Source organism: Callospermophilus lateralis, chromosome 2, assembly GCF_048772815.1.
Source record: "Callospermophilus lateralis isolate mCalLat2 chromosome 2, mCalLat2.hap1, whole genome shotgun sequence".
In the NCBI taxonomy this organism is placed as follows: domain Eukaryota; kingdom Metazoa; phylum Chordata; class Mammalia; order Rodentia; family Sciuridae; genus Callospermophilus; species Callospermophilus lateralis.
Window position 1 is genome coordinate 31,334,410 of NC_135306.1, and position 15,696 is coordinate 31,350,105.

At 35.1% G+C, this 15,696-nt stretch overlaps 2 protein-coding genes across 3 annotated transcripts in view; one reads left to right on the plus strand and one right to left on the minus strand.

Annotated features, from left to right (window-relative positions):
* The window catches only part of Tex10 (testis expressed 10), a 46,009-nt gene that overhangs the window by 17,266 nt on the left and 13,047 nt on the right, over positions 1 to 15,696 (plus strand). For both annotated transcript variants that reach the window (XM_076845759.2, XM_076845760.2), the window contains 5 exons: positions 703 to 838; positions 3,037 to 3,212; positions 5,075 to 5,252; positions 10,266 to 10,354; positions 11,853 to 11,986. In XM_076845759.2, coding sequence (XP_076701874.1) covers positions 703 to 838; positions 3,037 to 3,212; positions 5,075 to 5,252; positions 10,266 to 10,354; positions 11,853 to 11,986 — 713 coding nt within the window. The remainder of the gene's footprint in view (positions 1 to 702; positions 839 to 3,036; positions 3,213 to 5,074; positions 5,253 to 10,265; positions 10,355 to 11,852; positions 11,987 to 15,696) is intronic.
* The window catches only part of Invs (inversin), a 169,056-nt gene that overhangs the window by 4,111 nt on the left and 149,249 nt on the right, over positions 1 to 15,696 (minus strand). The gene's annotated exons all lie outside the window — the stretch shown is intronic.

Below are 15,696 nucleotides of genomic sequence, written 5' to 3' on the forward strand. Positions count from 1 at the left end.
GTGATGCTGTTTTGCCTTGATCTGAGAGGAACTCTTATGATATTTAGTGACTAGCCATGAAATGGTGACTTCCAAACTTTTCCAATAGTTAATTATATTCAGACCATATAAGGTAGCTAGCCTAAGAATTTATAAAGCACTATCTGCTTGAAGTCTGAAATCATTTTGGCCTTTAGAAGATAGGCCCATTGTGAAGCAAATTAATGAAGAAAGAAATCTTCATTAATTTGCTTCACAATGGGCCTATCTTCTAAGGGCTCTTGTCTGACTGAAAATTAAAAGTTTTTCCCTTTGATCAATGTAGAATGAACATTCTATATTTCCTCATCTACCTTTCTTCAGTGTAGGAGTTAAGTTACATTGTCCATTTTTTGGACTGATTTACTACAACTTTTTTCATTCAGAATCGAATCAAGGCTTTTCTGTTTGGTTCCAATCGAATTCACCTTTCGCTTTTTTTTTTTTTTTTTTGTCATCTCAAGGTTTATTGTACCTTAAGAAAATTTATATTGTAACTTTTGGTTGGTTTGACTTTGGTTTTAGTTATGCTGTTATTACAGTAGGACTTTGATAGTTATCAATAGTTTGTAGCTAAGACCTGCTTTTGCCATATGGGCAGAGTAAAAGTGAATTTACAGGAATTTCGGAGGTTATTAAAGAAATATTTTTGATTGATATCAGTTATTTTCTTTCTGTTTTTAGAGGCTACGGAGACTCTCATTAAGGCAGTTTATACATTATATCAACAAAGGGGCCTTCTCCTTCCAGTTCGGACTTTGTTACTAAAATTTTTCAGTAAAATCTATCAGAAGGAAGAATTGAGATCTTACAGGCTCAGGTAAAGTTTTACTTTATTATATAAATTTCCTTTTTCTATGCCAGGTGTGGTGGCACACACCTGTAATCCCAGTGCCTCAGGAGGCTTAGGCAGGAGGATCGCCAGTTTGTAGCCAGTCTTTGCAAAAGTGAGGCGCTAAGCAACTCAGTAGAGACCCTGTCTCTAAATAAACTACAAAGTAGGGCTGGGGATGTGGCTCAGTGATTGAGCACCCCTGAGTTCAATCCCTGGTACTCAAAACAAAATTTTTCTTTTCTCTTGCTGAGTTATTTGTAGTCTGTTTAAATGTTTTAAATAAGCTGATAGAGTGATGAAATCTTTGGAGAAAGTGTCTCTCTCTCTCTCTCTCTTTTTTTTTTAATCCTATGTAGTGCATTAATGAAATGATGGAAAATTTTATAAAAAAGCATACTTAATAGTTCTCATGAACTTTATACCCATATCCGTACAGTAAAAGCCTCTTTAGCATGTATTTCTACTTGTAGCTAGTGAACAGATGCAACAACCTATAGCAGCCTGTTTTAGTTAGCCTTTCATTGCTGTGGCCAAAATACCTGACAAAAATAACTTAGAGGAGGTTTTGGGGGTTTATTCAATGATTGGCTAAGTTCATTGCTCTGGGCCCAAGGTGTCTAGTGGAGGAAAGTGGCTCACCTCATCATGGCCAGGAAACGGGTGGGGGCACAGGGAAGCTAACCCTTCCAGGGCATGCCCCATTGACCCACCCTCTCCACCCACATCCTACCTGCCTGTAATTATCCGGCAGTCTATTCAAAGTAGATTACAGCACTGTCTAGTCATTTCACCTTCAAACTTTGGGGGACACTTCATATTCAAGCCACAACACGGCCATAATCTTTTTCTTCCCATAGAAAATATGGAGGTTAGGGCTGAGGATGTGGCTCAAGCGGTAGTGCCCTCGCCTGGCATGCGTGCAGCCTGGGTCTGATCCTCAGCACCACATACAAATAAAGATGTTGTGTCTGCCGAAAACTAAAAAAATAAATTAAAAAAAAAAAAAGAAAGAAAATAATGGAGGTTGAATCATTAGCCATTAGTGACATATTGGGACATGTGGGATAAACTGGAGGACAATAGAAGATGACCAAGTTTCTGGCTTAGTTTAATACTGTCAGGTGAGATAGACAACAAAGAATGGAACTAAGGAATCAACTTTTTTTTTGGACACCCAGTATTTGCATCCATCCCAGGGGTGCTCTTCCACTGAGCTACCACCCTTAGCCCTTCTTATTTTTCAGTTTGAGACACTTTCTCCCTAAATTGTCAAGACTGTCCTTTAACTTGTGATCCTCCTGTATAAGCCTCTCAAGTAGCTAGGATTGCAGGTGTGTATGATTATGTCCGGCAGGAATTAACTCTTTCGATATGGTAAATTTAAGATCATTTGAGCTAGTCAGGAAGATGTGTGGTTGGGGTTTGCCACATGTGGTGGTGGCTCATGCCTGTAATCCCAACTATTAGGGATACTGAGGCAGGAAGATCACAAGTTCAAGGCCAGCCTGTGGCAAGCCACTGTCTTATTAAAGTTAAGGGGTGGAGGGGGGGCCTGCGGATTTAGCTCAGTGGTAGAATACTTGTCTAACTTGCGAGACCCTGCGTTCAATCGCCAGTAAGAGAGGTGGATTGATTGATTGATTGATTTGGGATATCTCCATATATGTAGGTAGTTGTTGGACTGTAGTGTGGTTTTTGCTGTAAATTTAGGTCTGACAATGAAGTGCATACTTAACTTAAATCCCTAAGCTCTCAATGTTTGCTGTTAACCCAAGACATTAGAGCTTTAAGTAAGTGCCCTATATAATAAAATAACACAAGTTCAAAGCCATGTTGTGTGTGGGCAAATGCATCAGCTTGTTAATAGAGTATAATAATTAACATTAACTAGATAAGTAGTTTACAAAGAGTTAAGTATTTCTGTCCCTTAAGGTAAAACTACAATTTAGATAATATCCCATATTGCATAATTTAGTGGGCAAAGTCTTGGAAAATGTTTCTCATAGGTAAATGGTGGGGACATCTTGTAGGCTTTCAAATGTTTAAATGAACAAATGTGTTATTGGTTCATAATTAGTCACTTGGTAGCATGTTTAAATTATAATCCTTTTTTGTAAGTTCAAATTTATTTCCCTTGCCTTTGAAGATCACACTTTGTCATGTTTTCCCTTGGTCTATCTAAGATACCGTAGTAAAGTGTTATCCCGTTGGCTTGCTGGTTTACCGTTGCAACTCTCTCATCTGGGCTCCCGAAACCCTGAACTCTCAACACAGCTGATTGATATCATTCATACTGCTGCAGCACGAGCAAATAAAGAATTACTAAAAAGTTTACAAACTACCGCTCCCCGAATCTATGGTAAGAGTTTAAGTGGCATACATACTCATTGATTCATTCTAGTGTAGGAAAGAAATTTTTAAGGGAATCTCTTTAGCTTTGCCGCCTTTTTAGTTATGCCGTCGTCAAATTGCCAAAATTAAAAACTAAACAGTAAATTTATTTTCAGTATTATTGTTTGTTGGAATTGTTATAGAGGATTAATGTTTGTAGATGATATTTTTTTTTGGCAGGGTGCGGAGTGGTACCAGGGATTGAACTCAGGGGCACTTGACTACTGAGCCATCTCCCCAGCCCTATTTTGTATTTTTATTTAGAGACAGGATCTCACTGGGTTTTTTAGTGCCTTGCTTTTACTGAGATTGGCTTTGAATTTGAGATCCTCCTGCCTCAGCTTCTTGATCCTCTGGGATTACAGACATGTGCCACTGGGCCTGGCTGCCGTTGCTTTTTGTGTTCTTGAATTATCTTTGTTTGAAACTACCTCCTGTTTATAAATTCAAAACTAATAAGAGACTTAAGAAATTACTTTGAAGCTTTAATGGCACTATAATACCTTCATTACTTATAATGAATATATTGTATGACTTCTTTATATTTTTACTTTAGCATTCATCCCTGGAACTGACTTAAGTGTTTAATATTTTAAGCAAAAAATATGACTAAAATACATGAATATACATATATATATACATGTGCATATAGTTTGTTTATTGAGATTGAGTCACATAATTTATTGAGATAGAATGATAAAATCTACCAGTTTACAATATATACTTAAGTGGTTTTTAAATATATTCCAAAGATTGTACAGTTGTCACCACTGTTTAATTCTAGAACATTTTCGTCACCCTAAAAAAATACTCTGTACTCAGTAATTGTCCCTAAGATTCTCTCTCCCCCAGTCCTTGGCAACTACTAATCTACTTTGTATTTTTATGGAATTGTCTATTTTGGACATTTCGTATAAGCAGAATTATATAATACAAGGCCTCTTATGTCTAGCTTCTTTCCCTTAGTATTATATTTCAAGGTTCATCAGTCTTACAACAAGTATCAGTACTTTATTCCTTTTTACAGTTAAATGATATTCCCTTTATTCATATGCCACTTGTACATTTCAAAAGTGATGGATATTTGGGTGGTTTCCACCTTTTGTGGGTCATATGTTAAGAATTTTAATGTATTTTAGTTATATATTTATGTTTTATATAATATTTTTCTATTATTTCTAAAACAAATTTTGGGGGTGATGAGGGTTAAGCCCAGGCTTAACCACTGAACTATGCATCCTTTTTGTTTTGAGATTAGATCTCGTTAAGTTGCTGAGCTTGCAGTCTTCCTACCTTAGTGTCCTTCTGAGTCACTGGAATTACAGGCATATGCCACCATACCTGGACCATGGATTATATTTTAAAATATTGTACATATATGTATAGGTACATAGATATATATACACACATGGAGCAGACAATCAGGTCTTTTACCTTAAATTAGGTTGATATTGTAATTTTCACTGTTCAGTTGAATTGCTTGTTTTTCATTGTTATGCTTTGTGCTCAGTCCTGTTTCCTTTTCACTCCCATCAAAGTTCTTATTTCTAACAGAACACTTAGATATTGTGAAATTATTATAGTGTTCAATAAATAAATAAATTTTGAATAAATGATTATAATGTTCACTGTTTTACTTCAGGAAATAGCTTAACAAGCCATAGATACATGATTTATGATAAAATTTTTGTATGTAATTGATATGATTGAACTTCAATGTAATTTGTCAGCCTGTGATTCAATAAAAGCCATCAACATGCTTTACTAAATTTAATCTCCAGTTTGTATATATTGTATAGCTGAATTTAATATTTTTACCTACCCCACTAGATCCACAAGAAGGCACCGTGGTCGTTCTCCCTGCAGAGTCTCAGAAACGTTTGGTTCAGCTTGTGTATTTTCTACCTAGTCTGCCTACTGATTTGCTTTCTCGATTAAGTCGTTGCTGTATTATGGGAAGACTCAGTTCAAGTTTGTCGGCCATGCTTATTGGGATACTACACATGAGGTATCTTGTTCAAGTGAGCTATATTTTAAGTGTATAATCTTTTCCCCCTCTTCCTCTTACTGGAAACTGGTACAATACAGAAGGCTTTTAAAGTCACATATTGCTACTACTCATATTTGATATAATTGCAACTCTGTTAACATTTATTAGCTGAGGAAGTACTGTAAAACTGCTTCATGTTTATGGCTCCTGATTTATATAGCTAGATTAGAATGAGGGCTGAAATTCAATCAAAAGCATGGAGGTGAGAGTACTCTGCATAAAATCTTAGGGGTTAGGAAATTGTCACCTAGACTTTCTGGGAATTCAGAATTTAATTAGCTGCTGAATTAAATAAGCTTGTGGACCCAGATCAGGAATTACTTAAAGTCTCTCTTTTTGTAGTAAAATATACATAGCATAAAATTTACCATTTTAACATTTTGTGGCTATAGTGGTATTTTACAGAATTATTCATCTCAAACTAAAATACTACCCACTAAACAATTCCTCCCTAATTCTTCCATGCCTCACCCCCTAACTCCTCCTAATCACTATTCTGTCTTTTTGATTTTTTTCATTGTGGATACTGCATATTAATGGGACTATCGATTGTTTTTCTTTTTATGACTGGCTTTTTTGCACCTTGTCCTTGAGATTGATCTTAAGGGTGCTCTACCACTGAGCTATGTCCTTTCCTCCCCACCACCTTTATTTTGTTTTTTTTTTTTTTGGTTTTGAGACAGGGTCTTGCTAAATTGTTGGAGGGTCTAAATTGCTGGGGCTGGCTTAGAAATTGTTCTGCCTTAGCCTCCAGAGTTGTTGGGATTATAGATATGTTCTTAAATTTTATTTCATTTTAAGGCTGAGTGATATTGTATTGTATTTTGTGTGTGTGTATGTGTGTATTACTGTATTTTGTTTATCCTTAAATTGTTTTTTCTTAGTTATAGATAGACACAGTACCTTTGTTTTATTTATTTATGTGGTGCTAAGGATTGAACATAGTGCCTCACACTTGCTAGGCAAGTGCACTACCTGAGCTACAGCCCCAGTTCCACCATTCATCTTTTGATAGAAATCTGTTTTTTTCCCCATCTTTTGGCTAATTAGAGTAATGTTTTTAATGCACAGTGGTATACAAATATCTTTTTGAGGCCACTCTTTCAATTTTTGGCCGTATATGTAGAGATTAAATTGCTGGATCATGTGGTAATACTGTTTTTATTTATTATTTTTTGGTGCTGGGGATTAATCCAATGATTAATGCATGCTAGCAAGTGCTCTGCCACTATACCCCGTCTCATTTATTTAGAGTTTTGAGGAATTGTTATGCCATTTTCTATAGTGACTAGGCATTTTATTCTGAAAAGTTTTTGTAATAATTTCAAATTGCCAGTATTGAAAGAATCCTTAAACACTTCATGTTTGTAACAGAGTAATTTGGTATTCATATCCATCAATATTTATTGGTAGTTGTGGCTCCTTTTAATAAACTTTGTCAGTCTTTTCATACACTATAGGACAAATATTTGACTAGTTACTAAAAGTATGCTACATAACTGACTATACCTTTCCTTCTAGCAGATGAGAGTTATTGGTAATATGTTGTTTATATATGAAAGTTCAAGGTTTATTTCTTATCTGTATATGTGTTAGACTTGGTCATTTTTAAGTATTTTAAAAACTGATTAATTTCCCATATTTTTCTATATCTGAGGTGGCTTTGTATTTACTAACTTCCAGTGGAGGGCACTCTCTACCTTAGGTATAAATTTTTATCAGCCAGTTAAGACCCACCTTTTGAACCATAGTTGAAATTAATTTACTTTGGAAACTGCATTTAGTATTTTTATCAATGTCAGATATGATTCACTTTTTTGGGGGGGGCGGGGGATTTGTAACGAGTATTGATAATAAGGACTCATAATCATTAAAAGCAGATTGGGGGGTGTGGGTTTGTGGCTCAGTGGTAGAGCGCTTGCCTAGCATGCGTGAAACACTGGATTTGATCTTCAGCACACATAAAAATGAATAGTTTGGTGTCCATTTACAATTAAAAAAATATTTAAAAAATAAAATAAAAGCAGATTGGGTTGTAGAAGGGTGTAGCTCAGTGGCAAAGTGTATGTTTAGCATATATGAACTGCCTTGGCATACATACATGCAAAGCTGACTAGTTTTGTAGTTAAAACTTCACCAAACTTGAGTTTTGCTTTTTAGTGTTTGTAGAATCCATTAGTAGATTTGTCTGTAGATGTAATATTCCTGTTTAGAGTAATCTCTTTTTGAAAAAAATACAAAATTAAGGTTTTTTAACTTTTCTAGACTTGGCATTATATGACTTTTCAAGTAGGGTCAGAATTTAAGACTAATGTTTGGTTCCTTAGACATTTTGGGTCTTTCAGAATATTCCTTTTTATCCTTGACTTTTTCATTTTCTCCTCCTACCTGTACTGATGTCAAATTAATTTCTGTGAGATGTAACTTTAATCATTTCTGAAATTTTTTTGTTGGGGTGGGGATGAGGCTACTGGGGATTAAACTCAGGGTGCTTTATCACTGAGCTTAATTCCCAGACCTTTCTATTTTTTATTTTGAGTCAGGGTTTCAACTAAGTTGACAAAGGTGGACTGGAATTTATCCTTCTGCCTCAGCCCCCCTGAGTCACTGAGATTATAGATGTGTACCATTGCTTCTGGCAGTTATTTCTTATTTTGATTTTGTTACATTAATTGAGCCATGAGATTAAAGTTAACTCAAATTTTTGTAGTTCTTATGCCCCCCTGTCTCTATTAGAAATGTTTATTGAAAGCAGGTTACAACTTGAGTGTTCCATGTATGAAAAACTCATCAGCTAGAAATCATTCATGTTTATTTTCTCTTGAAAAGTATACTTGGATTTGCTGTCCCTACCTTTTTACCAACCCATTTGTGTTTTCTTAGAATTTTATATTTTTTTGCATATCATTCTACTGCATGCTCACTAAGGTGTTCAGAAGTAGTTTGAAAACAAACTAATAGGCTCTTGAACCCAGTTTAAAAAAAAACAATCATGGGCTGGGGTTGTGGCTCAGCGGTAGAGCACTCGCTTAGCGTGTGTGAGGCCCTGGGTTCAATCCTCAACACCACATATAAATAAATAAAGGTATTGGGTTCACCTACAACTAAAAAAGTAATTAAAATTTTTTTATAAAAGCTATCACTTGTACCATCCTATGGCTAAATGGCAGCAAATTCATTTTAAGTGTCTCTTTGGGGACAAATGACAAACTATTATCACACTGTCTTTTAAACTGTGGTGACAATATTTGTTCTGATGCCCACCTTGTGTTGTTCCATGATCATAGCAAGTTCTTTCCTTTCTGCCCCTGATTTGTTTACAGCTGGATTGGGGGAATATAAAGCATAAATATGGAAAAGTAATTTGAAATGTTAAATAAAGAAATTGTTTGGACTAAGAAAATTTGGCTTGGGTTTTAAGTAGGGTGAACATACAACCTGGCCTGCCAGCAACTGTTTCAGTTTACCTCTTTTGCTCTTGCATAGTTAGTAATAGCATTCCTCTCTCTTTTCAGAAGTGTTCTGCCTTGGACAATGTATATGATCATCATAGTTTTAAAAACAGTGTTGATGTAATTACTTGTCATTTTCCCCCTAAAAAACTTAAAATTGTTTTCTTCTTTTAGCCACTGGGTGGCACAATTGCTTCCTATATTTACTGGGTTCAGAAGAATGTTTTGTAACCATTCTTTTGAACTCCTTTCTATAGGGCAACTGTGGCTTTCTATGACCTTTTAGATTGTGATATTCCTTCCATAAATCTTCACTTGTTGCCTGCATATGATACTCAAAAAAAGTTTTTTTTAATTTTAACCCTCCAAATTTAAGACCATTAATAAACATGATGCAGTTATTATGATGGTAAAAAATTATTAAGTGCTTATTGGTGAATTAGAAACTCCTAATTTTATCACATTCAGAATTTGTAAGCTCAGTTTTTTGGATCTGATCATTTCCCTTTTTGCTATTTCTGTGATTGATGTTTGCTCTCATTCTAGCCTTTCCTTGAAGGAAGTTACTGGAAACTCATCTCAGCAGGAATTGTAATCCTCATTTAATGAAAGGCTGCTTTACATTTAGTTATTCCCTTAAGTCCTTAGCCAATACCTTAGCTGCACTACAGTGAAATAGATTTTAAGAACACAGGGCTGGGGATGTGGCTCAAGAGGTAGCGTGTTCTCCTGGCATGCGTGTGGCCCGGGTTCGATCCTCAGCACCACATACAAAGATGTTGTGTCCGCCGAGAACTGAAAAATGAATATTAAAAATTCTCTCTCTCTCAAAAAAAAAAAAGAGAGAGAGAAACACATAGTTGTCTTTACTTTTGCTTAGGTAGGAAGCTGGAACTTGATTAAACATAACTCATTTGCTGAATGTTAGACTTTATAAAAATCAAATAGTAAGTACATAGTGGTAGAACCTAGTGCTGAAAAAGCAAAACTTCATTTTGGCTCTTTGGAGTTTAGTTTTGGAATGTGGTGGAAGTTTTCTGCTACACCATATATGTGACTCATTTGTGCTTTTAAATGAAACTTTACATAAAAATGTTAGAATTTAAAATTTTTATATTATAGGACTTGAGCCCTTTCGTAAAATATTAAAACACTATAGCTGGGTGTAGTGATGCAAACTTGTAGTTCCAGCTACCTGGGAGACTGAGGTAGGTGGATTTCCAGTTTGAAGCCAGCCTCAGCAATTTTGTAAGACCCTTAGCAAGACCCTGTTTCAAAATAAAAAGGACTGGGTAAAGTGCCTCTGGCTTCAATACCCAATACCAAAACAAAAAAACATTATATACTATGGGTTTTCTTTTAAGCTATTAAATAAGTCTTATTGAAGAAAAATGATTTGATGTGGTTTCTAGCTCAGTGGCTGAGCATATGGAGGTGGTGGATTCAGTCCCTAAGACCCGTAGGTTCCCTGGAAAGAAAATTGAACTTCTGATAATAGTTCTCCCATTGTTTATTATAGATCATCACTTTCTGGATGGAAGTATTCGGTTAAAGACTGGTTGATAACTGATGTGGACTATTTCAGCTTCTTATTTTCCACACTTACAGGTAACCCCATTTCACTTGCCAGGTCACAAATTAAAAAAACCTTATTCTCCTAAGATTTGCTGTCTTATCTGTTTGGTTCCCAGTATGAAAGATGATAAGTAATCTGTCTTAGAGGATTTTTATTATAAGTGAAAATCTTTGGAAGAATATTTGTACCCTGCAGTATCAAGTTCCTGAAGCAGGTGATACATGATTCAACTTCAGTGACTCAAATCTCTTATAAATATCCAACACTTTGGGTTATTTGAAAATCATGTAATTATATTTTCATCTCCTTCCTAGTATTTATTCTTAATTTTATTCTCATCCTTGTTTATAGTGACTTGTACTTAATTGGCTGTTTTTAAACTAGCCAGAGAAAATTCCACTGCATGGTTTAAAAATGCAGCAAATAACAGATCTCCTTTCCAAACATGTTCAGATGTTCAGTTTGATATAATAATATCAGGTTTTGATTAGTTCTCATACTACATTCCATTTACCCTCAAAACAAAATTGCTAAAATAAGTAGAAATGCTATCTTATTATCATTTTGAATAATTGTGCTATTTCAATATTAACCTTTTTATACTTAGATGATAATGATGAGATTGAAATTTTCTAAATGCTTGAAATTAGGGGGGTTAGTTATTATCTAAATCCAGAAAGAACTTGACAGGTTTCAGAATGAAGTTGAATCTATTAAGACAACTATTTAAAAATAATAAAAACTCCTACGTGTTAATTTCATATTTTTTGGATGAGCACATTTGAGGTAGGAGGGATTTATATTTTATGTTTGTATATTTATATAAAAGTTACCCATCAAAAAGCTTTTAGTTTTACAAAACTCACTCAAAGTTAGTACTGTTATGTGGCTATTAAACTTAGATAATGCCTCTTCTTCAGGGTGTGCTTATGGAAGGATAGTGGTCTGAACATCTAAGTAGGCAGTGGTATTTAATCATTCTGAGAACAGCTACATGTCAGAAGCAACTTTGGGACATTGTCTGGGTAGCTTAGGTCAAATGTACTGGGGTGATAAAGAAATCAAAATTTTGTTAACTAAGGTGTAATTGAAGGAACTACAAATGTATTGTCCATCTGCAGGGCCCTGAGTTCAGTTAAGAAACAAAAAAATAGATTTGGGGGATACAGTAATTTTAAAACAGGGCTTTTATCTAAGAAATGTAATGTTTGGCATTGTAAAAGTATGTTATTTTACTCATTTATTTGCTTTTTCAAAAAATTTTATTTTTTTTTAGTAAAAGTAGTAAAGTTCTAGTAGGTGGGATAGCCCATTTTAGGATATATTTTACTTTGGGTCAGAGCACATAATTATGTGAATTTAACTGCCTCATTACTACAAGTTCATTTCTTAAGATATTTATATGATATGAAGAAACTAAAGAAGGGTTTGCTGGAAGGTACATGTTACCTGTTTATAAAAAATTATGAAGACTGTTACTGCTTTGTAATTAATTTATTTTTACATGGCTTTCTTTCTTAACTGCGTTAGGCTTTTCAAAAGAAGAGTTGACTTGGCTTCAGAACCTCCGAGGAGTTCCTCATGTCATCCAGACACAGCTTTCCCCTGTGCTGCTCTACCTTACAGATTTGGATCAGTTTTTACACCATTGGGATGTAACAGAGGTAATAGAGCGTCTTATAACAAAATGATAATTACTGAATTTCTGTTTATTAACCACCAACAGTTACTATATGTGTTAGAGTTGCCTTGTGAGCTGTTTTTAGAGAAATTAGTATAAGAAATGATCCCTGTTTTGAAAATGCTTATCCCGGAGAGGAGATACTTGTAAGAGGAGTGGTTTTCATTATGAAACTCCACTAGAAATAGAACAAAAATCAATACTTTGAATGATGGAGACATTTATTTTCTTTTATTTAGCATAAAATAGAGCCATCTATTTTAAAAAGGAAAGAAGTCTAATTTTTAAAATAAATACAACAAATTTAAACAATCTTTTAAAAAGAGGACTTTGATTTATATATGATTCCTTTTACAGACCAGAAATTTAATAACTTTAATATATTTTAGTATTTATGAAATACTTTGGTTTCCAAAGCAATTATTTGTTTCCTTTATAAATATTAAGGCAAATCTTGTAGATATCTAAAAAATTAAACTTAATAAAGTGAATATTTTATATTAATACTTTAATATTTTGTTAAAATATTAACATGTTTATGTTTCAGTACTATTTAATGAAACTTCTAACTAAAACCACAAGTCTAGCTGGGCACTGCAACATACCCGTAACCCTGCAGTTTGGAAGGCTGTGGCAGGAGGGTCGCAAGTTCAAGGCCAGCTCAGCAATTTAGCAGTCCCTAAGTGAGACCGTGTCTAAAAATAAAAAGGGATGGGGATTTGGCTCAGTAGTTAAGGGCCTATACAATCCCTGGCACCAAAAAACAACGAGGCAAGTCTGAATTAAATTGAAATTATAAGATTGATAAGTTGTTGCAGATGTTACCAGTGCTTAAACTAAATACACAAAAACATTACAACAGACAATACTAAGGCTTTGATGCATTTCTCCTTTTTTTGGCTTGATGGTAGGATTAAATTAAGGGGCCCTGTGCTTTCTAAGTATATGCTCTACCAATGAGCTTAATGCCCAGACCCATTTCTTATTTATTTTCTTTTTTAAAATATTTCTTGTGCTGGGGCTGTAGCTCAGTGGTAGAGTGCCTCCCTTTCACGTGTGAGGCACTGGGTTCGATCCTCAGCACCATATAAAAATAAATAAAGGTGTTGTGTCCATATACAAATAAAAAAAAATTCTTCTCTTGCATTCAAAGTTGCTTATTCTTATTGAATATAAGTACACTTACGTCATCCCATATAATTTGGGGCAGGGTATCAGGGTTTGAGCTCTGGGGCACTCAACCACTGAGCCACATCCCCAGCCATGTTTTGTATTTTTATTTAGAGATGGGCTCACTGGGTTGCTTAGCACCTTGCTTTTGTTGAGTCTGGCTTTGAACTTGAGATCCACCTGCTTCAGCCCCCCAAGCCATTGGGATTACAGGTGCCACCGTGGCTTACCCCATATAATTTTGGTTTTAATCTTTCACTTATAATCTGCACTTATGTTTTTGCTGGCTGATTTTTAAAAAATGATCCAAGAGGCCCTGGCCAGGACATTGCATTTTTTCCCATTACCCAATGACTAACCCCCACCCCGTCAGTGTTCTTCTGTTTTGTTGTTGCACCAACTTATTCAACTGATCTGTTTACTTCTTTATTCTGAATTTTCTTCATGTTCTTTTGATTTTTAGGGTTATACTTTTTATAGACACTTAACATATTCCTGTCATGGCCTTTTTAAAAATTTTAGATCTATTTTATGCTAAATAAAATACCTTTATTTAGTTCGGTTAAATGTTTATTTTTTAGTTATAGGTGGATACATTAAAAATTTTTTTCTTATGTTGTTCTGAGGATTGAGCCCAGTCCCTCACACATGCTAGGCAAGTGCTCTACCACTTAGCTACAGCCCCAGCCCTGTCATGGCCTTTTTTTGACTTTGGTTTTGACACTTAAGGCTTTGCCAAAGACATTTATACTCCTTTTATATTACTCACAGTATGTAGTATTATGTTTACTTGGGGTTCTTCAAAAATACTGATGTTTTTAAAAATGAAAAGAAATAATGAATTGAGGTGAAGGTCTTGCTTACTAGATTCAGGATTGCCAACAGTATATAATAATGGTAATTGTGTCCTTTGAAAGCACAGGCAGATTCTGATTTATTTAAAGTGTTCTGTCAGCCATAGTGACGCACACCTGTAATCCTGTTGACTCAGGAGGTGGAGGTGGGAGGATCCCAGGTTTGAGGCAGGCCTCAGTAACTTAGTGAGACCCTGTTGAAAAATAAAAAGGGTTGGGTTCAATATCTGGTACCACCCTCCTCCACCCCCACCCATTTTGAGGAAAGCATTGTATGGGGATTCCAGGCATAGACTTGCCAGTGTCTAGTGTGATGACTTGAAAACTCAACCTTTTTAGGCATTGTTATTATGAGGTCATAATATATGGTGTTTCTTACAGCTCTGGTTTCTAACTAGCAATTTAAAAAAATTTTTATAAGCCCATCATCTGTAGAAAGCCAAGACACAGTTGTCATTAAAATGTGATTATCCATATATCTGAGGTGAACATTTGCCAAGGCCACCTATTAAATTCCAAGGTTGCTATCTTTGCAATGTTAGGACATAAATTAGGGAAAATTGTAAAGTCTTGTTTTATGTTTTTCTAATAACTTAATTTGGGCAAGTTACTAGAGTGGATTTACCTGTTTGTATTATGGCAGTTGTTATATGCCTAGGTAAAAAACATTTTTTTTAAATATCAGGACTTTTTGGAGTATGCATTATTTATTTATTTATTTTTATTGGTTGTTCAAAACATTACAAAGCTCATGACATATCATCTTTCATACATTTGACTCAAGTGGGTTATGAACTCCCATTTTTACCCCAAATACAAATTGCAGAATCACATCGGTTACACATTCACATTTTTACATAATGGCATATTAGTGACTGTTGTATTCTGCTACCTTTCCTATCCCCTACTATCCCCCCTCCCCTCCCCTCCCATCTTCCCTCTCTACCTCATCTGCTGTCGTTCAATTCTCTCCCTTGTTTCCCCCCCCCCTTTCCCCTCACAACCTCTTATATGTAATTTTGTGTAACATTGAGGGTCTCCTACCATTTCCATACGATTTCCCTTCTCTCTTCCCTTTCTCTCCCCCCACTTGTCTCTGTTTAATGTTAATCTTTTCCTCATGCACTTCCTCCCTGTTCTGTTCTTAGTTGCTCTCTTTATATCAAAGAAGACATTTGGCATTTGTTTTTTAAGGATTGGCTAGCTTCGCTTAGCATAATCTGCTCTAATGCCATCCATTTCCCTGCAAATTCCATGATTTTGTCATTTTTTAGTGCTGCGTAATACTCCATTGTGTATAAATGCCATATTTTTTTTTATCCATTTATCTATTGAAGGGCATCTAGGTTGTTTCCACAGTCTAGCTATTGTGAATTGTGTTGCTATGATCATTGATGTGGCAGAGTACGTATTATTTAAAAAATATAGTTGAGAAGGATAGACAGATCATAGTGAAAAAACATATTCCAAGTTCCTGAATCGCCCATTTTCCCTCCCCAGGTTCTACTAGTTTCTGTTACCTAGTTTTTTTCTAAATAACGTTTATCTTATGTATCTTTACAACAAACTACCTATATGCATATGTTCTTAGGGTTTTCTACTCTTATAGAAATAACATATTGTTTATACTGTTCTGGACTTGCAATTTTCATTTAATGTCGTTGTGATC